The sequence below is a fragment of the Astatotilapia calliptera genome, chromosome 14, assembly GCF_964374335.1.
Source record: "Astatotilapia calliptera chromosome 14, fAstCal68.1, whole genome shotgun sequence".
In the NCBI taxonomy this organism is placed as follows: Eukaryota; Metazoa; Chordata; class Actinopteri; order Cichliformes; family Cichlidae; genus Astatotilapia; species Astatotilapia calliptera.
The window spans coordinates 11,391,476-11,419,409 of NC_137435.1; the positions used below are offsets into that span (position 1 = coordinate 11,391,476).

Here is a 27,934-nt window from a genome sequence, read left to right on the forward strand (position 1 = left end):
ACTAGGCCTTGGGGGACTGTCGCTGCACGCTCGGAGCCATAAACATAGATTGCTTTGACAGTAGTAACAGGCAGTAAAAAAGGTGTAAGGTTCACGTCGCACGGTTTACATCATTTAGAATTAGCGTTTTACTTGGTCATCACGTGTTTGTCATTCTAACAATGATGATGTAACGTGTCACAGAGTAAAAGTTATCTCAAACTGTTTTCATAAACCTGACAACAGGACTGGCTGAAAGCCTCCCTGCAGGGCGGAGAACTGTAGCTGTTTGAGAGAAAAAGGCGGACTGACATGACTCAGATGTTTCTCTCTCTATATATAAATGCTCACACGGGACAGTGAAAGATCCGTCGCTCTCTCTCTTCGTATTTGTGCTTCTTTCGTGCTTGTAGCAGGTTACCGCTGTGATGGAGCGCTGGCGTGGCAGAGTGGCTCTGGTGACCGGAGCCTCGGTCGGGATTGGGGCGGCTATAGCTGTAGAGTTGGTCCGGCTCGGTATGAAAGTAGTGGGCTGCGCCAGGGACGTCGCAAAAATCCAGGTTTGTTCTGAAGTGAAAACTAGAGTATCTTGAGCTATATCCAGGGCCGGTGCCAAAAAGTGGTTGTCTGCCAAAAACTGCGGTATTTGGCAAAAACTGATTGCTTGTATTTAAACTGCTATAAATAACTTATTGGTCTATAATATGTGAAACATATTTCAAATGTATCCCTCATCAATGATATCAAGTCATCTTGAGCAACAAACAACATTCCTGTAACAAGGTAGCCGCAGTTAGTTTTTGGCAGTGACTTTTATGTATCCTTTATTTATGCACTTAAAAAAAATTCTGTTGACTTTAAAAATGTCTCTTTTAAGAGTAATCTGGCCAAGAGGACAGCTGAAATTGCAACAAAAGCAAAAATAGTTCTGTAAACATATTTTAAGTGACAAAAGGGAGCTGATTGTAACTGGTTACATTATAACCAGTTACAAAGATACTTGAGAAACAGGTAATTTTTTAAATTTTATATATAACCCCTTTGTAATACCTATTCACCAAAGTCTATTTAGCAACATACGATACGATATTACACGTAAAAAACACACAGAAACATTGGAAATCAGTTTTTGGCAGGTAATCACTTTTTGGCACAATACCGGACTGGTAATCTGGTATACCGGGTATTTTCCCTGTGGGGGGCTGATTTTTTTCTTCTTGTTTGCATTAGTTCAATTTTAATTTTCAATCAGATCTCTTAACGCCTCTGGCCCCTCCTACTTTCCGTGTGCGCCTACGCACCCTAGAACAGAGTTAGTGTTAATAAAGCGGGATACAAACGAAGAAAGAAAAGAGGGAAAAAAACTAAGAGAGAAAAAGAAACAAGAAATAGATACAGCAAAGTGTGTCAAATTAACCAACATGTTAGCAGTGCAGTAGTACCAGAAACAGCTGATATAAAGCCCTGGCATTCACAAGAGCCTGCTGTAGCTCATGGCTTTATTTCTGTGTCTCTATTCTAAACGCACGTAAATAATTTTTGCAAGAACAAATGTCGCATTTTGAGTAGAGAATTATTTTCATGTACAAAATTCATGTACAGAATTCATGTATTTCAGTGTTTGCTATTATCCACATAGACACAAAATAATAGTGTAGTTAAGAACATTTTCGGTTAGTATTTTTAATTATTTGATTGTAAAATATATATTTTTTATGTTGGTTTTAATCTAGTTTAAACCAAACCACTTCACTGGATTTAGCTACATTTGTGTTTCCTGAATGCAGTGGCTAGCGAGCTGATTGGAGACCAAAACAGCCACTCATTTTGAATTCAAGTCTGTAATTAGTTGGGTTTTTGGCATATTTATAACCATGTACAGAAAAAGTTGAGTGTGCAGGGAGCAGAGATGTTGACAGCAGAAGCGACATACTGAGAGCACACAGAGCAGAGATCTGAGCAAGAGCAAATGCCAACAACTGAGCGAGAATGGCAGTTATTGTGTGTGTATATGTATAATAGCAAACACTGAAATGAATTTTCTTTGTTCAAAATAATTGTCTCCTTAAAATGCAACATTTGCAAAAATTATTTATGTGCGCTCAGAATAGAGGCACAGCATTAGCCATGGAGAGCGCAAGAGGAGCAGCAGTCCCAACAAGAGAGTGAGGAAGAAACAGAGGAAGGTGTAGTTAACGAATAAGGTAGAGAGAGGAAGAGACTCAGGGAAAAATAAATGGCTCATGGTTAAAGCAATTTGATAATAACAAGCTAATAGCTAAAAGGTAACTTCATTTCTACATTGCAACTAAGATGTTCTAGCCCAACAACAGCTGTACGAACCTGATTAAAAAAGAAAAGAACATTTTGATAGACCAGGCCTGCATCTATCACTTAGTGTATTTCGATCTCGGCTGTTGCATTTTATATTTTTTAGTCTATATTTATATTTATATATATGTTCACTGTTACCTAGCAAAAAAGAACAGAGGGAGCGGCTGGGCAAAAGTTGAACAGTTTATCTGACTAACACTAAATAAACCTGAAAAACCAGCTTTACAATAATCTATTGTAATGCTATGAATCAGATTATGTGTAAAAGTTCACTGTTAATAGATTTTTAATTTAGTCCAACACACAAACAGAAGGCTGGACACATATGAGCTGATGACTCTAGAGTCTAGACCACAGGTGTTGAAGTCCAAGCCTCGAGGGCCGGTGTCCTGCAGGTTTTAGTTGTGCCCTTCATCCAACACATCTGATTTAAAGGCTAAATTACCTCCTCAACGTGTCTTGAAGTTCTCCAGAAGCCTGGTAATGAACTAATCATTTGATTCAGGTGTGTTGACCCAGGGAATTATCTAAAACCTGCAGGACACCGGCCCTCGAGGTCTGGACTTCGACACCCCTGCTCTAGACAGAACTATTCAAACATGTTTGGGGGCTGAATTTTTTACAGTCTGCAGTGGTTCAGTAGAATGTTTTGTTAAGTAAAAATGCTCCAGTCAGATAAAAACTCCTCCTCCTACTAAAATAATCTTGTTGCTTTTGAGATAGAAAGATAAGCTACTGTGCAGCAGATCTGATGAAACAGCTGATGGCAGGATGTGTTCAGACATGAGTTGAGACCCAGTGAGAAGAATGTTTTTGCAGTTGGAGACAAAAATCTGACTTCCAGTGTTGTACAAAGTTACTGATCAGCTGTGTTATGAAAACTGAAATCCACAAATTTACAGTAATTACAGGGCAGAGTTATTTTGAAGCTAAACCTCTGTCATCATTCCCTTCTTGGTTTCAGAAACTGGCAGCAGACTGTCAGAGCGCCGGTCACCCTGGTGTTTTGGTTCCTTTCAAGTGTGACTTGGCCAAAGAGGAGGAGATTCTGGCCATGTTTGCAGCGATCAAAGAGCAGCACAAAGGCGTGGATGTGTGCATCAACAACGCTGGCTTATCTCATCCAGAGCCACTGCTAAGTGGCAAAACCAGTGCCTGGAAGAACATCATGGATGTAAGAGCTCAGAGTTATTTTAGAAAAAATTATCTGCAGTTCTGTTTGAAAGAAGCATTCACAGGAGTGGTTTCCCAGAAGAGCAATTAAATGATCAGTTTTGAGTCGATTTGTTCATAGTTTTTAGAATATGAAACATGAAACTTTCAATTTAGTCCATATCAAAAACAGAAATTTGGACAGAACTAAACTTACTATCATGCAGAAAATTTTCAGCTGCATTAGGCTTATATTAGACAGAGAGAAAGAAAGTTCATTTTTATGTAAATGAACCAGTATAACCATTTCCAAACAAGTCATCCATTAAATCCCATTCTGCTGAGTATAATCCATCACAAAAAAAGAAAGTCTGATACAACCAAAGTCATGACTCTCATCTGAATTACAAAGTTGTTGTCCTAAAATCCTGCAAAACAACATAGTTTGTTAAAATAAGTGCAATAGGACGAAACTCAGAAAGTTGAAAAGTTCCATGAAAGTAGGCAAACAACTCCCCTGGAGAATTTTGATTTTCTTTGTTGTTTATTTCTCTGCTTGGTTTCTTACAGGTGAATGTTCTTGCACTGAGCATCTGTACACGTGAAGCTTATCAGTCAATGAAAGAGAGAAACGTGGACGATGGGCACATCATAAACATAAACAGGTGCAGTTTTACTTGCTAATAGAAAGTGACAGAACTTTGAAATCTGTCGATTTAAATGCCACATAAATGTCATAATATGATTCTAATCATCATTTAGTCTGATTAAGACCATCCTGTAGCAACATGACTCAACAGACCTTTTTCAAAGCACACATTTGGCTAACAGGAAAAGCAAAGATGGTACTATTAACAATACCGGTACTCATGGTTCTTATGCATAGAGATGACTATCTGTTGAATTCAAGCCAAATAATGCAACACACAACAATGTTTAAATCTGTCTTGCCTGGGCAAGACAGATTTAATCTGTCTTGCCCAGGCGAGTATATAATAAAGTATATAATAAAAAAAATTTTTCAAAAGAATTTGTTATTATTTCCCCTACCCGGGAAATTTTGTAACAGGGTATAAAAGAGAGTTGAACCTTGATACAGGAGGTGAAATGTGGTTTAATAACATAAACAATACATGAACTGTAGGAGCTTTTTTCACAGGATTGTCACTGTGGAGCCGTGATGCAAATTCTGTGTCCAGTAAAGCAGGAGAGATGCACAAAAAAGGTGGATAGTGAGGAAGCTGAAGGAAGCAATGTATATGTATCTCATAGCAGCTTGGGGTGTACTTTAACTGTGACTGTGGCTCGAATGTGGGTCTTTTCTGCACAAATTCATACAGTAACAAGGTGGTACGAGACTCCTGCATCTTCTCTGGGTGCTGCTTTTAGGTTTTAAAAAATCCAACCTGCGGAGTTATAATTTGGCAATTCACACGTCTAGATCAGGTAAAACAAGATCAAGTGAGAGACACAGTAAACAGTGTACAAAGAGGAACAATATCAGTGGAGGAGACACCTAAAAGAATCCCTGGGGCCAACATAATCACTGTCTGTTTTCTTGTTTTGCTTGAATGCAACAGATAATTATTTCAGTGTCATAGTGCAGTTATTATTATTAATAGCTCGGTCGGCACTTTTCCTGTTACTCAGAGTGCTTACTGTGAGTAGTGTTGCCAACTTTACTTGGATGTTTCTTTAATGAATTGTTTATGTAACTTCCCTCTTCAGATAAGCGAAAGAAAATGGATGGATGGATAATATAGAATATATATATTCTATATTATTATTATTTTAGTGTTTTCAGAATAAAGGCAATAGAATAAAATTTGGGATATTTAATTTACCGGTAGTAGATTTTTATGCTGCCTGTCCTGAAATAAACCCAAGGGATTTATGTTGAGTAGTTAAATGTATATTTCAGAATTTTTTATTGTTTTATAATTTATACTGGTTGAATTCGTTCCATCATAAACTGTTTTTTAAATGAAATATCATCTATATATTAATAATAAATACTGGAGCGCAATAAATGTCCCCTGAAAATCATTTTATTTCATACATTCAAACTTTTCAGTACAAATGTTTCAGCACCCTGATAAATGTAGTTAAGGCATAAGATTATATGACAGAGCACATGATGCAACTTGTCAAAGAGACTGAAGAAACACACAGTGATAGTAACATCCTCAGAGGCCATTTTGAAAACAGGAAGGCCACAAAAATATTGCGGTTGCCGAGGGAACAACTTCAGTGACTTGTGCTACACAGCTTCAATGTGAATGTCTCCAATCTGAAAAAAAGTTAAATAATGCTTTATTATTATAAGTAAACTTGTGATAATAAGAATGTTGCAGAGCAAAATCCAATGAGTCAAAAAACAGTTGTAAAAGTGAAAATTACAAACCTGAACATGAGGAGGAGCACTGAGCACATATGCGATAGCACTGACGATATCTTTTGCTTCCAAAGACTGTCAAAGAAGTGAAAAAATGCTTAAATTATTTTTATCTGAGTAATCAAATCAACAGTACACAAACTGTAGGATTAATGGTTTTACCTTATACGCAGCATATATCCCATCCTTTTTCTCGGGATTTTCACTGTGGAGCCGTGCTGCAAATTCTGTGTCCACTAAACCAGGAGAAATGCACTGAGAAAAAACAAAAATGGAAACTTCAGTAAACAATGTGTATGTGTCTCAAAGCAGCCGATCTTGGTATTAAAGACACATTTGGAGTCAATTGGTGTCTTTTAAATACTCACCGTGGCTCGGATATGGGTCTTATCTGCACGCAGCTCCTGTCTCAGGCCCTCAGTCAGAGCGGTCACAGCATACTTGGTGGCGGTGTAGAAATGCAGATCAGCAACAGGTAAGACGTGATGTCCACACACGCTGCAACAGGAGGTTTACAAGCTGTTACCAAATCAGCATTTACCAAGACTGATACAGTGATCTGATCTCAGATCTTCATATGAGAAAAATCCCCAATCATATTTAGGTTCTGAATTGCTGGTTGGTCAATTAATTAAAATGAAAATGACACTTTAGGTTTTAGGATATTGTGATAGACATTTTTCACTACTGTCTGGCACTTTTTTCAAATAAACAGTTAATTAAACTAATTATTATACTAGTGAACCCCTGACATGGGGTTTGACTCTTTTTGCTTCCTAAATGTTTTAATAACAGAGAGCTACAGACCTTTTTAACAGTATAACAAATAAAATAAATAGGTAAATACACAATGGTGGCTTTATTCTATTGTCTGATCCAGGATTTGGTGTTGTGCATGTTGGGTAAAAGAAGCTTATGCTGTAGGCAACATGTAATTTGGTGTAACTGGACTAAAAAGTCCATAAATTACCTTTCAGCATAATCCATTTTGTACAGTAAGACGTGGTACTAGACCCCTTGTACTTTCACTGGGTGCTGCTTTAAGGTTTAAAAAAAAATCTAGCCTATGTTAGGAAACTCTCACAAGTCTACATCAGGTCAGACCAGGGGATATGAATAAGATAAAAAAAGAACAATAACAATGGAAAATATGTGTAAAAGGCCTAACAGTGTCTTGCCTTGTTAATAATCTCCATGTCAAAGAGCTAGCAGTATTGTTAATACCACCATCTGTGCTTTTCCTGTTAACCAAATATTTGATGTGAAAAGGGTTTAAAGAGTCCTGGACAATCATGATGGTAATGGTCAAGATATTTTTCTGATGATTAAGTCAACAGACTTCACAAATCCCATCATTATTCATCAACAAATAAAACTGCACCTGTTGAGATTTATGATGTGCCCATCGTCCACGTTTCTCTCTTTCATTGACTGATAAGCTTCCCGTGTGCAGATGCTCAGTGCAAGAACATTCACCTGTAAGAAACCAAGCAGTGAAATAAACAACCAGGAAAATCAACACTTTCCAAATGACTCCTTTACTCTTTGTTTCTTGTGCATAAGAAGCATTAAGTAGTTTTTGGCCACTTGTGTACCTTTTTAACTCTGAGTTTTGTCAAATTGTGTAATAATTTTGTAATTCAGATGATTCATGAGTTCGGTTGAAGAATACTTCCTGTTTTTGGGATGGATTAAACTGAGCATAATGTACCCCACCTATTTACAGTGAACTTTTACACAAAATGTGATTTACAGTGTGATTAATGGATGACTTGTTGGAAAACTGGTCACACTGGTTTATTTACATTGAAATATTTTTTTTCTGTCTGTCATATATAAGTCTGCTGCAGCTGAAATTTTTCTCCATGACAGTGACATTAAACATCAAAATTTAAATATTCAAAATATAAAAAAAGCAAAATTTTGAATAGTTTGTTTAGATTAAATAACTGCAAAAACCGCAGAAAATAGTAACGACAATATTTTGAATGAACAAATTTCTTGTATTTTTTCAATATTTTTTTTTTACCCACTTTTGTGTATTTTTTGTTTATTTATTTTTTTTTTTTCACCTTTCTCAGCTATTTAGTTTTGTGATATTATGAGCTGGGTTGCTTTCCGATTGTTTTCTGTTGTAGTAATTTACCTACTACGGTGATAAAACTAAGCGTTCTTTCTTAGCTTACGGATGAGTCAACGTTAGAGTGATCATTGAAGTTCACTTCAGTGTTCTGCTGGCGAAGCCATTTCTCAACTTTCACACAGCTGCAGATTTTCTAAAACATTTCTGAGCTCTTACATCCATCATGTTCTTCCAGCTGTTGGTTTTGCCGTTTAGCAGCGGCTCTGGGTGAGCCAAGCCAGCGTTGTTGATGCAGACGTCCACGCCTTTGTGCTGTTCCTTGATCGCTGCAAACATGGCCAGAATCTCCTCCTCTTTGCTCAAGTCACACTTGAATGGGACCAAAACACCAGGGTGGCTGGCGCTCCGACACTCTGTTGCCAGTTTCTGAAACCAAAAAGGAAACGATGACAGAGGTTCAGCTTCAAAATAACATTAGTGTCGTATAACACTGCCCTTCAAATGTATATGTAAGGTTACTGTAAATATGTTTAAGATTTGCTTTAAGTTTTGAGCTTGTATTTCACAACTCATTTCAGTAATTTGTCCAAAACTGGAAATCCCATGTCTGAACACATCCTGCCCTCACTGGTTCACCAAGCCTGCTGTGCAGTACCTTAAAAAACAAAAACTATTTTAACATGAAAACATTCTGACAGTATATTATAACCGAGACCCTCACAAGGAAGATCACTCATTTCATATGTGGAAAACTGTAGACTGTAAACAGTTAAGCTGCTGGATGTGTACAAATAGTCCAGTCCTTCTTCTTGTAGTCTTTGTCATATTGTTTGTGTTTTCTATCATTCAACCTGGGCTGAGTCCTGCTTTTAAGTCCTTCACTTTACAATTCATTTCAAATTGTTATTTAAAAAAAACCTGTAATTTTCCCCACAGTTTATTCTGCAGTTTAGTTACCAATGTTTCTCACCTTGTTGATCCTCAAAGAAGGGTTTTGAAAAGTGCTATATCTATAAATACATGCATTATATTCATTATCATACAGATTCATTTTGTTTGGCTATATCGAGAGAACAAAGAAAGACAGTTGAAACCAGGACTTGCATAATATACAAATATTCTTCAAGCCGTTAAATTCTAAATCCTTCATGTGTCGTCAGTTAATTTTTGCCCAGCTTTCTGTTTCTGTGCTGGACTTAACTGAAAATCTATTAGCAGTGAACTTTTACATTGAATCTGATTTACCAAACAGTCAGCATGCAATATTATAATACTGTATAACGGCGGTAAAAGAAAAAAAACTTTACAAAGACTTATAGTTCATTTCAGTCTTACAGTGGATTATGTGTTGCAAAGCTCGTTCTGCAGGTTTATTTAACTGCCATAAAATCTGCTACTGTCCAGCCTCTCATCATTTTTGCTGTATCAACATAATCATGAGTATGCATATCCCCCAACAACAAACAAAACAAATAAAAAAAACACACACAAAAACACTTTTAAAAAAATGCAGCTGTTGCTCTTTGCTGAAAAGGAGTTTTCACTTCAAAACAAACCTGGATTTTGCCGACGTCCCTGGCGCAGCCCACCACTTTCATACCGAGCCGGACCAGCTCTACCGCTATTGCCGCCCCAATCCCAACCGAGGCGCCGGTCACCAGAGCCACTCTTCCCTGCCAGCGCTCCATCACAGTCCAGCAACTTGCAACACACACGAAAGAAATACGAAGAGAGAGAGAGAGTGACGGATCTTTAACTGTCCTGTGCCGGGAAGCATTTATATATCCATCTGAACTATGTCAGCTTGCTGCGACGATAAGTCATGTTTGTGTATTAGGCAATGTAAGGAAAGGGCGCGACATATTTGCCAATTCATTATGAATATGTGTTACATAATCTCTCCTGATGTTTAGACCAGTTCATTCATTGTTAGCATCAATACTATCTATGTTAAATCAATATTACACATGTACTATGTTTATTAAAATGTAATAAATACACATTTACCATCTAATGGCAGTGTTCCATATCTTAAATAAAAATTGCCTTAAACTGTTTCCATAAACACAAAAACAAGATTAATTGCATGCGTCCATGCAGGGGGAGAGCTGCCTCTATAACGTCAACACAAACCCAACCATGCTGAAAAAAATGTCATGGTCCAGGGTCGTTGTGATGGGTTTTTTTTTAGTTTTGATTTGTTATTTCTTAGAAGACTGGCTCCTATTCGTATTGTTACTCCAGTATTCCCCACTGATTCCATGTCTCTGTTTCCTTGCTTCCATTTTTCCTCCTTCAGTCTTGTATACGTGTCAGTACTTTTCTCCTTGTCATAGTGGGGTGTGGTTTTGGGTTCAGCTGCAGCAGTGTCAGGTGAGGTGACTGACACACCTGTTGTGCATTAGCCAGTAAACCTAATGAGGGGGCATCTATGCTGGCAAACCCAGCAATGGTGTGGAGAGCTGTTTGTGGGGTTATGAACCACTCAGGGAGGAATTTGAATGCGCTTTATGCACATCTCTTTTGCTAGCTGTGGTGGAGGTGTGGTCCCTAGCTCAGCTGCAGGGGAGGAGTGGTGCAGTGAGCTCAAGGGGGCGGTACCAGGAAGCAGGTGAGCTACAGGTGGTGGCGATTGACTGATCACGGTGTCTCTTTCCGTTTCTCTATATAGTGAAAGCAGTCGAGTGGAGACGAAGAGAGCCGGACTGGAACAGACCTTGTTCCTTGAGTTCAAAACTGTCAATAAAATGCAATAATAGTAAGCACAATCATTGTGTGTCGTGTACTTTTCCACTAACATTTTTGATCCATGTGTGAAAGCTAAAACAAAGGAAGACTGTTTGCTGCCTCGGTCATACAGCAGATGCAGGCAGTAATATCCCACTTTTAGTTCAGTGGTGTCGAAGTCCAGGCCTCGAGGGCCGGTGGCCTGCAGGTTTTAGATAATACCCAGGGTCAACACACCTGAATCAAATTAAGGTGTGTTGACTCAAGCAAATAAAGGGAGGAATGTCAGAAGGAAACAAAAGGGGCAGCATTGTTGCAATGTCATGGTTAGTCATGTTGATGTTGATGTTGATGTTCAAGTTCAAGTTCAAGTTCAAGTTCAGGGCCCTGTTTCAGGAAGCCGGTTTGGAAAACTCAGAGTGAAAAACGACACTCACGGTTGAGTAACCCCGAACTGTCCAACTCGGAATATTCGGTTTCAGAAAGGCTGATAACAATTAGTTCAGTCAACGCGGAGTTGCTTTAACCCCAAGTGAAGCGCGCGGACGAGGATACATAAAGCCCTGATAAGCGGAGCACAGATTAAGCGAGTCACCATGGAGACGGAGGGAAAGAAGGCGCGGTCAATGTATTTCACAGCGCTTGAGGCCGAAATTCTGATGGCAGCATATGCCGATAACATGCAAATTCCGCGGAAAAAAGTAACACAGCCACAGCTGCAAAAGAAAGTGAGCATGCATGGCAAAACATAGCCGACAGAGTCAATGCGTGAGTGTTAATATAAACATTGATCGAGGGATTTCCACCCATTTAACACGTTATTTTATCATATGTTATTTTATTTGTTATTTTATACATTTTATTTTGTGACGTGATGTGAGCGCAGGTGCAACCCAACAGGCCCCAAACGTTCCTGGCAGCAAGTAAAAATGAAATATAAAAATATAGTCCAAACAGGTAAGGTGTAATTGTATTATGAGCCATAGTGCTTGGTCTGTTTGTCCGATGTAAATCAATTGCAGTTAGAGGCTACATTAATTTTCTTTCTGTAAGCACTTATTGAAATTATCTGAGCACATTACAAGTACATATTTGCTTACTCTGTATGCTCAAATGTGGCCCGTTATAGCCAACAGAAAAAAAGCGGAGGCCCGAAAAACAGGTGGGGGTCCTCCACCACCACCACCACTCACAGAGGCTGAGCAGTTGGCCCTCAGCCAAAACAGTGGGCGCCCTGTGGCCGAAGGCATCTCTGCGGGGACATCCTCTGAGTCAATAACCCCGCAAGACACAAGTGCCTACATAGGGGGTAAATCCAAAATAATACATGATGTGCATACATCCTTTCTTCACAGTCACCTTTGCAGTGCTACTCATTCATTTGATAAACTCTTTACCATAATGAATTATTTTGTAGTGAAGTTATTTTCCTACTGATTTTGCCTTCCCTCAGCCTTGGTTGTCTTTGAGAGCATAATGACAATGAAGTGTAAGGTGATTGGTATGTTTGTTAATTGCCATTTGGTCCCTTGTAAGTTATAAGTGACCTGTATGAACCTCATATTCTATCAGTTGATGGTGGTGGTGTACTGCATCTGGTGCAGCCTCCTGTTGAGCCAGACCAACATGCAGTTGTGAGTAATACTCCACAGATTATATGAGTTTACAGTAGAACAGCAATGTTGTTTATTTCTTTACTACAGGAAAATAATGAAGAAACATTGACAGCTGTTACAGAGGAGGAAGCAACAGAGACACTTTATGAGGTTTACATCTTTTAATACTTTGTGTACAGGAAATACAGGCGACCAATAAAGCCAGTTGAACAAAAAATCTGTTTATTCTTCTTTCAACATGTTGAGGTGATGGGTCAAAGGAAATGATTGTGACATATGGTGTCTCTGACTGCGCTTCCATCTTGTATGTCCGTGGGAGGGTCAGGATGTTCATGGTTTGGATCACTGCTGATGTTTGGTTCAGAAGGACAGTGTTCTCCTCTAATTGTGGCAATGTTGTGAAGAATCACACATGCCACAATAATGTCACATGCCCTTTCTGGGGTGACCCTGAGTCTTTGCAGGCACTGGAACCGGGCCTTAAGCATTCCGATAGTCATTTCAATTCTGGCTCTTGTCCTGCAATTAGCCAGATTATATCGCTGCTGTGGGCCCGGTTCAGGGTCAGGGTAAGGGGTAAGCAAATAGGGTAAACATGGATACCCCCTATCACCAAGCAAGTAGCCAGTGAACTCTCCTAAGACAGAAGGATACACTTCAGTTCAAATGTCCCTGAAGCAATTGGTCTTTATATATTTTAAAGTATTCTCAACTCACCATGTCCAAATTTTGTGCTCAGTGTACATTCACGGAATATTTGTGAGTCATGGACAGAGCCTGGCCACTTGGCTTCCACATTTGTGATAATGTTGGCAGCATCACATATGATCTTCACAGTGCAGAGAACACACATTAGCATCCATTACTATGATGAAATAATTTGTTAGTTTGACATGCTACAGGGAACTATGTACCTGTACTTTAATGCTGTGGAAAGACTTCCTGTTCACATAGTCTCCTTCATTTACTGAAGGAGCAATGATTGGAATGTGAGTGCCATCTGTACAGCCAATCACGCCTGGGAACCCTGAAAATAAATGTGCAATTTAAGTAGTAGTCCAAGTATCACCACATCATACATTAAGTTTTGGTCATCCTGATACCTGCAATTTTGTGGCATCCCTCTTTGATAAATCTTGTGGGTCTATGACCGGGGAACACCACAAATGAGTACAGGAGACGTTTCAGTGCAACTGTAACATTCCTGACTGCCCGACAGACGGTAGCCTTGGAAACGTGCTCAGCGTCACCAATATTATACAGAAAGCTCCCGTTTGCAAGAAACCGAAGTGCAATACAAATAATATGCAATGAACTGAGAGCATGTCCGCGATGTGTCACATGCGTAATATATGGCCTGAGGATGTTATCCAAATAACTTATAGATTGTGCTGAGAAACGGTAACGTTCGCACAGAAAATCATCAGGAAATGATAAAATGTCCAAACGCGCTCTGATCACTCTCTCCCGGCGGAGAGCTCTGCGGAGAATTTGGTAGTGATGGGACGTTCTGTATCGAGGCTTCGGAGCGTGTGTCGAGTAATGGAGGGGGCGTTTCCGCGAAGCGCGTATCGAGGCTTGCTTCATTTATGGGAGGAGCTGAAAATGATGACGTCCGAAGCCTCGCTGCCCGGCTGTACCACGTGACTGGTTCATGAAGTGGTTCGAACTTTGCCGCGAGATATGACAGCGATATAAACCCCTCAGACTTCATTCAAAATGTGGGTGTTTGATGGAGAGTTGCGGTTAGTGAGAGTTTGGAGACCGTTTGGAGGTTTATGAGAGTGAGGAGAGAAAGTCAGGAGAGAATGGAGCCAGCTAAGAAGAGGAGGATGTCCTCCCCTGTGTGGGAACATTTTGATTTTATTCCTCCCAACAAGGTGTGTAAATTTCTACAGAAGATGTATTGTCATGATACTGATGGTGCAATACAATTTATGTTGAGCTGTCTTGACTTTTGTACAAGGTGAAGTGTTTGCTATGTGCCAGGGAGCTGGGATATAACAACAACACCTCATCCATGCTTAGGCACTACAGAGCTTTGCATGAGAATAAGAGGAACACCGATCGTGGAGCAAGACCAGGTGAGCCATCAAATGCAATGATAATATAGCATGCAGTAATGTTACTAAATGATATAACAATATTATACAACTGTTATAAGTTACGTGTGTGATATTTATATTTGTGCTTTGTCTTTATTGTCTTTCCTCAGAAGAACAATCTCAAATAGATGAAGACCTGGTCAGCATGGTGATTGAGGACTCCCAGCCATTTAGCATTGTGGAGGACAAAGGATTCAAAAGATTTGTTAAATCATTAAATCCCAGCTATGTTCTCCCCACTAAAAAGGACGTAAAAGCAGTGAAAATTTAGTTTTTACAGAATAAAATGTGAACAGGCAGGACTGAGGCTCAAAGCCTCAGTGTGTAGCTGTCCATACCTCAACGTTACAAAAGCACAACTACTGTCCACACCCCAACCACACCTCACCTCACAGTAAATGATCATTTCCATTTCAAGCATTTCCAAATAATCATTTCCCATACTGCCACTATAAATATACACAGTATACTGCCATCACTACAATATAGATGTTTTACACACTCCTTTTGTTGTTGACATTTACAGGCTGTGTGCAAAATGCCACACTCTTCAAATTCATACCAGCTATTATTTTTACGTCCAGTAGGTGTCCTGCTAGAGCAAATGAAGCTTCATGAAGCTTCGCGTTGGGGTGAACCAATTGGATGAAAAGCTTCAGTGCTTCATGGGGCTTCATCTGCCCATCACTAGAATTTGGGCTTCACGATCTACTGGCTCTTCAAGGAAGTGGTACGCCATGTCCGACACTTCCTACTGTCAGGTTTCCGACAAAGGGGCGGAGACAGTCAGGGTTAGTTGTAGTAAACCTGCTAGGGGGCAGGTTAGCTTCACGGCGTGTGTCGTCATAGTGACTCACTCAGGCTGCAGCTGAACTCGCTTTGTGAAACCGAAAACCCAGAGTTTTCGTTAACTCAGGCTATACTTACTCAGTTTTTCCACTAAACCGGCTTCCTGAAACAGGGCCCAGGTGGCTTTCATTGTCATTTGAATCATGTACAGTGGTACAGTACAGAGTGGAATGAGACAGCATTCCTCCAAGACCCCGGTGCTACAGATGAAACATAACAGACAAACACAGAACTGCGTAAAGTGGAATGTGCAAAATTGAAAAATAGAAAAGGCAAGACAGTGCATGACTATACAGAACAAGACGATAGAGACACAAGACGGTGCAATGGAACCACCAAGACACTATTTGGTCCAGAGTGGCCGCTGTGTCCCGCGCCACCAGTCATCTTTGTTAAATGGTAAGTGGACTGATTCTTATATAGTGCTTTTTTACTCTCCCAGAGTACTCAAAGCGCTCTATACAACATGCCACATTCACCCAATCACACCCATTCAACCAAGCACTTTCTTCTACTCTTAGTGCTTCCTAAATACATTCAGACACATTCATACTCTGATGGAAGCATCGGAGAGCAATTTGGGGACTTAGTATCTTGCCCAAGGATACTTGGATGACTGGAGGAGCCAGGGATCGGAGCAGGTCACCTGCTGATCGGATCCCTGGCTCCTCCCGTCTGCATGTCAAGTAAGGGAGTGATGTATTTGCAAAGTCATTATGAGCATTACATAATCTGTCCTGATGGTTTAAATGTAAATGTAGACCAGCTGAGTCACTGTTGACATGAGTATTGTCTATTACAATAATGATCTTTATATGACTGAATCAGAAGAGCACAGCCTGTCACAGTGGACAATGTGGTTTCTCTTTACTGCAAATTCATAAGAAATAAGGTAATAAATACTTTGTAGAAAGCAGGGTCATGTATGCAATATGTGTTTTGTAATAGATTAGTCAAGGAATTATTTCTAAGATTGTTATTTTAGCCTACACAAACACACTTCAGCCCGAAGTTCAGAGAATTCATCCAGCAGGTGATTCCCACACATGCATCACAAAAAAGAATGTACACTAGTAGTAATATACCTATACTTTTTTTGCCCCCCCCCCCCCCCCCACACCCCCCTCTCCCCCCACCCCCGCGGGCATTTCCCCCCTCCCCTATCCCCCTCCGCGTCCATGTGCGTGTGCACGTGCGCGAGAACGGACTTTTTGCACGTGCATGTGGGTCCTGGGGTCATATGAGTTTACATGTGTTTAATAGTAATATTTAATGAAACCATTATGTGTATTAATTAAACTCTTTTTAAAGGATTGTATAGGTCTCAGAGTTCTGTTATTTAGACATAGATGATTTAATTTAACTACTTTAGGGGTATTTTAACTAGTTAGGAGACTTTTGCATTTTCTTCAGTGCTATTTAGGAGCAAATAGTTTTCAAACAGAGGGCCGCAAATAACAGTGATACTTCTAAAAACCGTGTATTCCCACACAGCATTTAATTTAGCTAGTTTAGGAAGATTTCACTTTTCTAATAGTTTCACAGGCTAATAGTTTTTAAATAGACCACCACAAACAACATGTATCCCTTTAGAAATAAACTGTGATACTTCTAAACGTACATATTCACACTAGCGCTGTATCAACCCCAATGTGGCTTTAATGCAACTAGTCTTATAATTATCTACTAGTCTGCAACAGTTAGACTCGATGATTACACATAGATGATTTAACTATTTTAGGGGCATTTCACTTTTCTAAAAGTTTCACAGGCCAATAGTTTTAAATAGAGCACCACAAACAACATGTATTCTTTTAGAAATAAACTGTGATACTTCTAAAAAACACATATTCACACCTAGTCACACTCTGTAACAGTTAGACAGAGGGGGTGCAGTTAGGCTCCCAACAGTCTGTAAAAAGGTATGAAGCAACAAAAGAGGCTCCCTTATCAAGAGCATCCCAGCACCCATCTCAACTGTAGTTCCATACATTCCACATTTTTTAATTACAAACAAACAGTTACTTCCATTATCTTATCTTATCATGTCAGAGGCCAACAGAAACCTTGTCCAACAGAGTCTCCAAAGGCTTTCCACCTTTCTTCCTTACATCGTGCTCGTTTATCTCTACATCTCAGAGGTCAACTGAAAGTAGCCCCACCTATATAAAAACACCCCATCAGACACACAGTATTTTCCTCAGCACTTCACAACTGCCGCAAGGTATATCGTTTTAACTTTTTATTTTTTCACCTGAATGTGCGTTGGAGCCGACTTTGCTACCCGCACAGAGCGTTTCTGACAGTCGGGCGCTGCTTATACAATAGAGAAAAGCAACAATACAGAGTGTTTCTCTGCTCCAAGAAATCCGAGGGCCTTTCACAAGGTAAGCATGTCTGTTATACCCAGGGCATAAATGTCTGTATGTCGGTGCTGATTATTCAAACCCTGTTTAAAATGTGATACATATGTTGTCCGAAAACAATTCCTCTAAATTTGCAAAGTTACTGATTTAAAAAATATATATTTTCGAATTTTTAGTTGCATGTCAAACATATGATAGACTCTTGAGCATATTCATATAGCTAAATTCACAATGGTATAACCGTGCTAAATAAAAGAGGCCCAAGCACCAATGCACTCTAATCCACTCCGCTAAACTGTATGTTGATAAGTACATGAAGCGTACCTCTACCTCTACAGCTGAAAACAGTTTGTATCCGCACTCTGAGGGTCTGCTGAATTGTTTTTAATACGGCACCTTTTGACGAACAGCAGATGATGAAATCCTCTTTATTGTAGAAACTGTCCCTAAGCTATTGTTGCTCATACTTACTGAGGTCCCTAGCTACTTCCTTACTATGTCAGTAAACTTCTTTGAAAAGGAAGCTGTTGTAGATTTAAAGAAACATCTTAATTGAAGCAAAGGCAAAAAAACTGGAATGAATTTTATGTGACTGTTTATATTAAAGCCAACAACAAGTGAAAATCCAAAAACGGCTCCAATCCTTGGTATTAATGATCTCCCCCCTCTCTCTCCCTCTCTCTCTCTCTCTCTCTCTGTGTGTGTGTGTGTGTGTGTGTGTGTGTGTGTGTGTGTGTGTGTGTGTGTGTGTGTGTGTGTGTGTGTGTGTGTGTGTGTGTGTCCTCACAGAAGGAATGTCACAGCAGGAGCTTTTTCTCAAACGCATTACCAATCAGTTTGTTTTTTTTTTACAAGAAGTGTAGCTCATACAATGGTATAAATGTATTCTTTGCGATACTTTATGAATATGAAACTAAAGATTTTGAGTTCGTGCACATTGTGAAGCAAGAATCTAAATATTTGTGTCACAATAATTTCTATAAAAGCGTGTTGTTTATGGGGATAATGCAACAAATCTTTTGTGCGTCCTATTAATGATCAATGGTAATTGAAGAGGAACCCTGGCTCAGGACATTTTCACGACAAGTGACAGCGCAGACAACTACTAATGAGAGAACATGTTTTATCATCATAAACACGGTGATATGAAGCATCGTTAAAGTGTCACTTCAGTAATGTTGACTCATGTTTTTAATAATGACTTTAAAACACTAAACTCTAATTTCTGTGGTTATTTTAAGTTTAAAGTGCTATTTTAAGCACGATTTTGAGTTCGTGCACATTGTGAAGCCACAATGTGCACGAACTCAAAATCTTTCATTAATGTTCCAGAAAATACACATCAAGGTCAATTTTCAGACTGACACACCTCATTTCTCTACAGGTCTAATGTAGGATTTCAAATGTTAAAGTTCATGATAATAGCCTACACAATCAGAAAAAGAGAAAATACGTGTGGCTTGTTTAGCTTTCTGGGAAAAAGAGTCCTCTTTCTAAGAACAACACAGACTTCTCATACACGCACATCGCAGTGTATTCAGAACTTCAGCCGCACTATTCACTCGTGAAAATCTGAGCTCAGTCTTCACAGCCCGTCTTCTTTTTGTCTCATTCATTACTTCAGGTGCCAACGCGTCTGCTGAAAAGCATCTCGCTAAAGGTAAGACTTTAAGATATTACTGCGTTAAGTGAAGCCTCTGAAATGCAGTAAGCGCTGTTCCGTTCCCTGAACCGTTCTGCTCCCTGAGTTCTGTCGTGTTCCCTTACCTAGCTTGTGGTGAGGGTGTAGTTGCAGTTTTACAAAGCCATGCATTTTAATTAGGTCAATATTGATATTATTCGTGACGATTAAAAGCATGCGACTGAAAACGACTTTAAAAAAAAGTCAGAACAAATAGTGACACACTGTGGCTTCTCTAAAAACACACAGATGTCAGAAAATTACTTCTTCCTGCTAAAGAAAGGGTACAAATATGTAAATATACAACATCCATTTAAAGTCTACATTATATATACAGTATATAAATATTACCATGGCGGTATTTGTAATGTTAATGAAGGTGCTCTTTTCACATTTTTATACACAGTTCGTTTCCAAAAATCTTGGGATGTTGTGTAAAATTAAAATAGGAATGTATTGTAATGATTTAAAATCCTTACATTTAACTATAAACATGGGGCCCACCTGCTAATAACAAATATAAAATTCACTTTGCCCTTGTGGAAGCACAACATGTTCCAAACTGACAACTATAAAATTCCTTTAATTTATTGTACATTGTGTGAATTTTGTGCTTTCCTAATGGGAAAGCACAATGGATACATTAAAACAATTCAGCATTTTAAAATGTTGCATTACTGGCCTGAAAACACAAGTTAACTTCTTCTCCAAGCTGTTTTTTCTTATGGATGAAGGTTTTTTGTTTCCCTCAGGTAGTGCTGCACCTGGCCCAGTCCCTAAAGGGTACATCAAAGTTTACAGCATGAGGTTCTGCCTTTTTGCCCAGAGGGCCAGATTAGTGCTGAAAGCCAAAGGAATCAAGTAAGGCTACTTTTTATTCTGCTTTACTTTACGAATGGAAAGTCATGACAATCCTAACCTTTACTTAAACACGTATGTGCAACCTGTTTTTGTGTTTCAGGCATGAAATCATAAATGTCCATCTGGCAGACAAGCCTGAGTGGTACCTTATAAAGAATCCATTTGGGATTGTCCTGACACTAGAGACACCTGCTGGTGAGTTGATATATGAGTCACCGATCACCTGTGAATAGTTGGATGAAGGTTACCCTGAAAAGCAGCTGCTTCCTTCTTCTCCTTTTGCTAAAGCAAAGAATGATGCTGGAGTATTTTTCCAAAGTAGGTCACATGGAAACTTGCACATAAATCTTTATATTTTGTTTTTTAATCACCAAATAATCAGTTTAATGTCAGTGTTTTAGAGGATAGGATATTTTTACAGGATCTCATCAGGGAGAAAGAATGGTCAGGATGTCTCAGGACTGGAAGCTGAACTGAAAGAAAAGCTTTCCAAATTGAACGAGGTAGGTGACACAATTGATGCTTCTAGTTTCTTTACACATAAACATATAATTTGAAAGACTGTGTGTGAATGAGTGTGCTTGCAACTTTGTTTGCCAATCATAATCACTAATCAAAGGATTATTAAGATTATCTATACTTGGTTATTTTAGAGTATTAAATGCAACTCTAATGAAAGTAATATTCAATTTCTAGGACCTCGTTAAAAAGAAGATCAAGTTTTTTGGTGGTGATTCCATAACAATGTTTGACTACATGATGTGGCCGTGGTTTGAGAGACTGGAGGTCTTTGAGCTGCAACAGTAGGTTTTCCAGATCTTGTTGTTCCATAAAGGTTTACCTCTTCCATGTGGACTTATTTTTCTTCCTTTCAAATGAAGAAATAACAGTGCCCAATCTGCAAAACTGTAACACAACTAAAGTAACAGTTTAATATCTAATTTGAGCTTTTCTTCCTTTGTAGCATCTACTGAATATCTTATATTTATTTCCTGTCTGCTGGATGTTTTGCAAACAAATGTGGGTTCACATGCTGTAATTTACTTTTGTCTCCTAGCTGTCTGGATGGCACACCTGAGATGAAGATGTGGACAGAGCGCATGCTGGAAGATCCAGCTGTCAAAGCCACAATACACAGCGTAGATGCCCACAAGGCCTTCTTCAAGTCCTTCGTTGATGGAAAACCAGACTATGACTATGGCCTGTAGAAGTTTGTGCTGACTGAACAAAAATATAGCTGTCTTTATATATTACTGTGTCAAACAAATCAGGTCTGTTTTCAAAATTCTGATGTGACATGTGTAAAGAGTTAAAGAGTCTAAAAAGTGAATGGGAGTGATTTTCAAATAAAAATTGTCCATGAAATGACTGGCCTCATTCTGAGTTTCCTATTTGTGCTCTAAGATGTATAAAAACAGTTAAATAAGGAGTGATCGTTAAAAGGAATTTAATATGATTTATTGCTTTACATAATTCAATTAATCTATTTAGCAATTAGACACTGATGGACCACCACAGAAGAAGAGCAGAAGTTGAGTGTGCAGGGAGCAGAGATGTTGACAGCAGAAGCGACATACTGAGAGCACACAGAGCAGAGATCTGAGCAAGAGCAAATGCCAACAACTGAGCGAGAATGGCAGTTATTGTGTGTGTATATGTATAATAGCAAACACTGAAATGAATTTTGTTTGCTCAAAATAATTGTCTCCTTAAAATGCAACATTTGCAAAAATTATTTATGTGCGCTCAGAATAGAGGCACAGCATTAGCCATGGAGAGAGGACCAGCAGTCCCAACAAGAGAGTGAGGAAGAAACAGAGGAAGTTGTAGTTAACGAAAAAGGTAGAGAGAGGAAGAGACTCAGGGAAAAATAAATGGCTCATGGTTAAAGCAATTTGATAATAACAAGCTAATAGCTAAAAGGTAACTTCATTTCTACATTGCAACTAAGATGTTCTAGCCCAACAACAGCTGTACGAACCTGATTAAAAAAGAAAAGAACATTTTGATAGACCAGGCCTGCATCTATCACTTAGTGTATTTCGATCTCGGCTATGTTGTCATAGCTGTAGATCCTAGTAGTGTGGATCAGTGAATCGGTGTCTCATTCACTCCTGACATAAAGCTTGATGTCATCCATGTAGAGGAAGTTGCTGACATTTGCTCCTTTGCTTCAGACGTTATCTGTAGCGAGTCTTGTTAATGATTTTGCTGAAGGGGGTTCAGGCCTATGCCGAGCAGCACTTGATGGAGATTTGTGTATTTGGCTTGAGGTTGGCCTGTAGCATTGTTCGCCACTTCCCCATTAAATTCTTGATGAAGGCTCTTATGGTCTTGTTGGTCTTTTACAGTTCTAGATAGGTCAATTGAGATTAAATTAGTTTTCATTTGATGGATATGAGTAAATAGATTGTAGTATAATTTTCAAGAGAAGCAACAAAAAAACCGATTTAAATGTTTTCCTACAGTTTGCTGATGTCATGAACGCAGCACAGAGACGACTGTTTTTAAGCGCTCTGGGCGTTCATAGTCATGTTCACAGGGTTCACAGCTCACGCTTTTGTGACAGGTCCATGAGAGCTCTGGGGTCTCTGCTGTAGACTCAGCATCCCTATCTTTATAATTGTGGGGCTTTCGTGGGTGTAGCAGGTTATCGTTGTCTGGACTGTGATGGAGCGCTGGCGGGGCAGAGTGGCTCTGGTGACCGGAGCCTCGGTCGGGATTGGGGCGGCTGTAGCATAGAGCTGGTCCGACTCGGTATGAAAGTGATGGGCTGCGCCAGGGACGTCGAAAAGATTCTGGTATGCTATAAAGGGAAAACTTAATTTCTGCATTTAATGTAAAGATAAATACATTTTGGTTGTTAAAGTTACTATTATGCAGGGGAAAACGCTATTCTTCGTTGTTGTTTTTTGTTTGTAGTTAAACTACTTTTGATTTACATCTACAGAGTTTTTATAAGAAGCTAGCAAAAGCCAGAATATTAAAATTTAAAACATAACGGTGAAAATCCTCTTTTGTGCCCTTTGTTTTCTTGAAATTTACAACTCTGTGGTTAATGATTCTTTAAGTTGGCACACAATCCGTCAGCATACTGTATGTAGATGATATGCACTGTTGGTTGTTGAACTTTGAAACATAATGATGTTGTCAAAGATTAGCCACAATCAACAATCTTAACAAAGTGCAGCTATAGCAGGGCTGGACTTGTAATCTGACACACCTGGCATTTTCCCGGTTGGCCGACACACTTTTGGAGAGATGGACCGGCCAGAAGGGCCGCTGCGCACCGGCGTACAAGCACTGACAGCAACCCATTGGCTCATTTTAATTACTGACACTGGATTGCCCAATAAAATTTCCTTGCTCGCTTGTAGAAAAAGGTAAGGGTGAAATAAGTGTCGAAAAGTTGGAGCTGAAAAGCTGAGAGAAAACAACAGGGGCGAGATAAGACCCTTTTTGGGGTGTGAAGTTTTATCAGATTACCCCTAAAAATAACTATAATAATAGTAGTATTATCTTCAAATGTTATATTATCATAACTTTTCTATTGAGGACAGAACAGGATAAAATGGAAACAAATTTTATGTCCAGTGTTGTTCTCTCATGATGTTACAGTCTCTCTGTTACAGACTTTAGTTGCTGCCAGAAAGACGATAAAGAAATAGTTTCATGGCACAAATCAGTGATGCAGATTTAAAACACACTTCAACTGAAATAGAGTAAAAGTTCAGACTGTATATAAATCACTAGAGATTATTAGCTAATTTTACCCTTCCGATCCACTAGTCTGCTGGGATATCACAAGTTAAGAAGCTGGTGTACTTATTATTATTTTTGTTTGTTAAATATTTCTGTTCCTATTCTGGTCAAATTGGGCTTCAGTGTTTGTGTACAGTACAGCTCCAGCTCCAGGTGACAGCAGGTCAAAATGATGTAACCTGTCAGCATCTAGCAACAGCCTGCATTCAGTTTAAATATTGCTATAAATTCTTATGGATCAGTCTTTTAATGGCTGTAGCGATTAAATTCATCAAAAATTATAAAGCTGTAGCTTCTGTTTTACCCACACGTCTACTCAGTGTGTTGTCCTGTTATCGTGGATCCCCCTGTTGCTCTTATAATAATTATTTAAAGATTAGATTTTTGTCATTTTCTAATTTCTAGATGAGTGAGGAGGATGGAGAGAGAGAACAAGGAGGTTGCAGAAGAAGAGGAAGAATGAGGGGGCAGAAAGTGAAGTTAGTGGGAAAACAAAAGTTATTTTTCACACAAAGTAGTTTTTCATGTATTTGATGGATGCTTTCTAGTAAGGTACTGAAAATGTCAGTGGACATTCTAAACAGAGCATAATGATATGAATGGTAGCATTTTACAGGATTCATACCACTTTAAACATGGCTAAACAGGGTGGCTGGCCGCCACTACATTGATGTGACATCTACAAATCTATTCTGTTCTATTGTTTCAATATCAACAATCAAACAAAAGGGAATATATATATAATATGTGTAGGCAGGATATATACATTTATTTATTCATTTATTTATTTATTTTCTGAGTGGATCATGGCGGGCTGCCTGGACCAAAAATGCCAGGACCATCTTTTTTTGTCCCAGTCCAGCCCTGAGCTACAGTGACATCTCCCAAGAATAAATTAAGAGCTTGAATTAGTAAAGTGGGGTTTTTTTTAATTTCCTTGATAAAATGCATGAACTGTTTGAAACACACCTCAAGACAAAACCAGACAAAATGCTTTTGCAGGCATCATCATGTGCCTGCTGTTACAAAATCATTAGTAGATCCATGAAAGAAGCAAAACTCAAAAATGGGCAGAACATCCAAACACAGGCAACTGTTTGTGGATGATATGCAAACTGGAAAGTCAAATCAGTGAATTTACAGTAACTTAGTATATTTGAATAGTAGATTCATAAACCTTAAAAACACAAAGTGGATTCTGAAGTGTGTCAATTTTTCTTTTTGGTTTCAGAAACTGGCAGCAGAGTGTCAGAGTGCCGGCCATCCTGGTGTTTTGGTGCCTTTCAAGTGTGACTTGACCAAAGAAGAGGAGATTCTGGCCATGTTTGCAGCAATCAAAGAGCAGCACAAAGGCGTGGACGTCTGCATCAACAACGCTGGCTTGGCTCATCCAGAATTGTTGCTAAACGGCAAAACCAGTGGCTGGAAGAACATGATGGATGTAAGAGCTCAGAGTTATTGTAGAAATATAATATTTGTTGTAGCGTTTTATCAAAAGTAACATTCACAGGAATAATGTCCCAGCAGAACTTTGAACTGTAAAAAAGTGAAACATGTCATCATCTGTCACTGGTTTTAATATTGTAGCTGATCAGTGTGCATTAACCTCTCAGTGACTACAGCTCTTAAACTGACTCATTAATAGTTTTTGAAGCTGCTTATAACCGTTTTTCACCCACTGTGTGCAAGAAGCAACAAGCAAGTGCATCAACCAGAATGTGCTGATTCCTGATATTTTGTTTTCTGTTTTTTTTTCTTGCAGGTAAATGTTCTTGCTCTCAGTATCTGCACACGCGAAGCGTATCAGTCAATGAAAGAGAGAAATGTGGATGATGGACACATCGTAAACATAAACGGGTTCGATATTTTTATTGGTGATATCAACCTGTATCATTATTATTATTAAAATTATTATGTTTTCACTTACAACAAAGTCACATTTTACAAGAGGGAAACTACCAGGTGGCTGGGCCTTAGCTTATGGGGGCCCAAAAGAGCTACATCAACAGCAGAGGCCATAGTTAGTCAATTCTGGTCAGGGGCAGAGACCCTGGCGGTCTGATCCCCGTTTGCCAAAACTGAGAATTTTTTGTCAAAATTCTCAGATGGGGCTAGTGAACAAGATTAAAACATACTGACTCAGTCTAGTCGGGCTCACCACAACCTACAGCTCAGGTTCTGCAGCAGTGCTGCTGACTCCAACTGAGGAAAGAGCCAGACAGTGGAAGGAGAGTGGGGTCTGGGCATCTCTGCTCAGATTGCTGCTTTGCAACCTGGCCCTGGATAAGCAGTAGGAAATAGATGAAGGGATGGATTTACTTCTTAACTGTCCCAGAATCTCCCAGTGCAGCCTTGATTTTAAAAGCAGAGCCAGGAACAGAATCAATGCAGATATCTAATTCCACTTATTATAGACTCTTTAGTCTAATGACAAGTGTCACTCATGCAGTAATAAAGGTCTGCAGCTCAGGATTTTATCAGCATATTAGTATTACACTATAACTGGTTTTTTTAGTCTTCATAATTAATAAGCAGAAATCCCATGCAGTATTTTATGGTGGCCAATCAGCAATCCAGAACCTGAATATTTCCAGTTAACTATCAACAAAACAGCTTTGTAGGCCTCGTGTTTCTTACATCATTGAGACATGACTTCAAAAGAGTTACTTTACTTGCACATTAATGCATGCTGTTTAATGCTCGTTTGGTTAACTGTTTATAGCTCAGGTGGCAGAGCAGGTCAGCCACTAATCAGAAGGTCGGTGGTTCGATCCCAGGCTGCCTCCTGGCTGCATGCCAAATATCCTTGGGCAACATACTAACCCACTGGTGGTGGTCAGAGGGCCCGGTGGCGCCTGTGTCCGGCAGCCTCGCCTCTGTCAGTGTGCCCCAGGGCAGCTGTGGCTACAATGTAGCTTGCTATCGCTAGTGTGTGAATGACTAGTGTAAAGCGCTTTGGGGTCCTTAAGGACTAGAAAAGCACTATACAAATGCAGGCCATTTACCATTTACCATAAATCTGTTGCAGCATGTGCGGACATCGTGTAATTACCAATCCTGATCTACATTTCTACACCGCCACAAAGTATGCTGTAACCGCCCTGACAGAGGGCCTGCGGCAGGCGCTGCGTGCAGAAAACAGCCATATCCGAGCCACAGTAAGGCTTTAAAAACACTGTAGGCAGCTCCAAAAGTCACTTTAAAACCAACATTACTGTGATGAGACCCTCACACACAGTATCCACTCTTTTTTGCAGTGTATTTCTCCTGGTTTGGTGGAGACAGAATTTTTGTCACGGTTCTACAAAAACAATCCTAATAAAGCAGCTGGTGCATACTCTGCATACAAGGTAAAATAATTATTCCTACACCTGATGTACTGTTGATGTGGTAACTCAAATAATAAGTCATTAATCACGTTTCACTTCTCTAACAGTCTCTGGAAGTAACAGATGTTGCCAATGCTGTTACGTACGTGCTCAGTGCCCCTCCTCATGTTCAGGTGATTTTTCTCTTATTTTTATGCCTTACTCTTTTTCTGTATAAATATCATTTTATATTAAAACACTGTTCTCCCTTCAGATCGGAGATGTTCGGATGCAAGGTACGGAGCAGGTTTAGAGTTGAACCACATGACCTCCCTGAAATTATGCACTTCTTCACTACATTTATGGGAATGATGATTTATGATCTGTTCACAAAACAGTTTTGTTGTTGATGTTTGTACTGAAATTTTCTACTAATATATAAAATAAAATGAGAGAAAACTGGCTGGCTTATTTTCCTGAAGGAAATCTCATTTAAAGAGCAGTGCATGGTGGAAAACATACAATTTTATACAAAGTATAAAAATAGAAACTCACAGTGCGACAGTATCAGGCTGTGGATAGCGATGGTAATGGGACACTCGAATTCAGAAACACTTGATTCCACCCCTTTGTGTTTTGACCACTAGGGGTCATAAAAGGTGCAGGTTAATATTTATTGCTAGAAGATTCGCTCAGAGAATCTGTCAGATTAAAAT

At 39.3% G+C, this 27,934-nt stretch overlaps 3 protein-coding genes across 3 annotated transcripts; 2 read left to right on the plus strand and 1 right to left on the minus strand.

The window, feature by feature from the left end:
* The first annotated feature begins 10 nt into the window (after positions 1 to 10).
* On the plus strand, positions 11 to 27,680 carry LOC113036205 (dehydrogenase/reductase SDR family member 11-like). Its single transcript, XM_080288802.1, has 7 exons — positions 11 to 539; positions 25,142 to 25,351; positions 25,673 to 25,767; positions 26,939 to 27,068; positions 27,168 to 27,260; positions 27,347 to 27,412; positions 27,493 to 27,680. The coding sequence occupies exons 1-7, from the start codon at positions 408 to 410 to the stop codon at positions 27,529 to 27,531; spliced, it is 765 nt and encodes a 254-aa protein (XP_080144928.1). The 5' UTR covers positions 11 to 407; the 3' UTR covers positions 27,532 to 27,680.
* Positions 5,498 to 9,798, minus strand: LOC113036304 (dehydrogenase/reductase SDR family member 11-like). The gene is made up of 7 exons (XM_026192552.2): positions 9,500 to 9,798; positions 8,160 to 8,369; positions 7,242 to 7,336; positions 6,229 to 6,358; positions 6,023 to 6,115; positions 5,870 to 5,935; positions 5,498 to 5,755 (listed from the first exon to the last, which is right to left on the minus strand). The coding sequence occupies exons 1-7, from the start codon at positions 9,629 to 9,631 to the stop codon at positions 5,726 to 5,728; spliced, it is 756 nt and encodes a 251-aa protein (XP_026048337.1). The 5' UTR covers positions 9,632 to 9,798; the 3' UTR covers positions 5,498 to 5,725.
* Positions 17,494 to 21,513, plus strand: LOC113036347 (glutathione S-transferase omega-1). Its single transcript, XM_026192645.2, is given in 8 exon segments — positions 17,494 to 17,627; positions 19,231 to 19,266; positions 20,040 to 20,148; positions 20,249 to 20,434; positions 20,436 to 20,466; positions 20,550 to 20,651; positions 20,845 to 20,951; positions 21,206 to 21,513. Coding segments are annotated over 6 exon segments (636 nt in total). The 5' UTR covers positions 17,494 to 17,627; positions 19,231 to 19,266; positions 20,040 to 20,089; the 3' UTR covers positions 21,357 to 21,513.
* Positions 27,681 to 27,934: the final 254 nt, after the last annotated feature.

Coding starts and splice junctions, on each gene's coding strand:
- LOC113036205 (XM_080288802.1), top strand. CDS start 408: ATGGAGCGCTGGCGTGGCAGAGTGGCTCTGGTGACCGGAGCCTCGGTC. Junction 25,768..26,938: donor CACATCGTAAACATAAACGG/GTTCGATATTTT, acceptor AATCTGTTGCAG/CATGTGCGGACATCGTGTAA. Junction 27,413..27,492: donor GTGCCCCTCCTCATGTTCAG/GTGATTTTTCTC, acceptor TTCTCCCTTCAG/ATCGGAGATGTTCGGATGCA.
- LOC113036304 (XM_026192552.2), bottom strand. CDS start 9,631: ATGGAGCGCTGGCAGGGAAGAGTGGCTCTGGTGACCGGCGCCTCGGTT. Junction 8,370..9,499: donor GGGACGTCGGCAAAATCCAG/GTTTGTTTTGAA, acceptor TTTTGGTTTCAG/AAACTGGCAACAGAGTGTCG. Junction 7,337..8,159: donor GCTGGAAGAACATGATGGAT/GTAAGAGCTCAG, acceptor GGTTTCTTACAG/GTGAATGTTCTTGCACTGAG.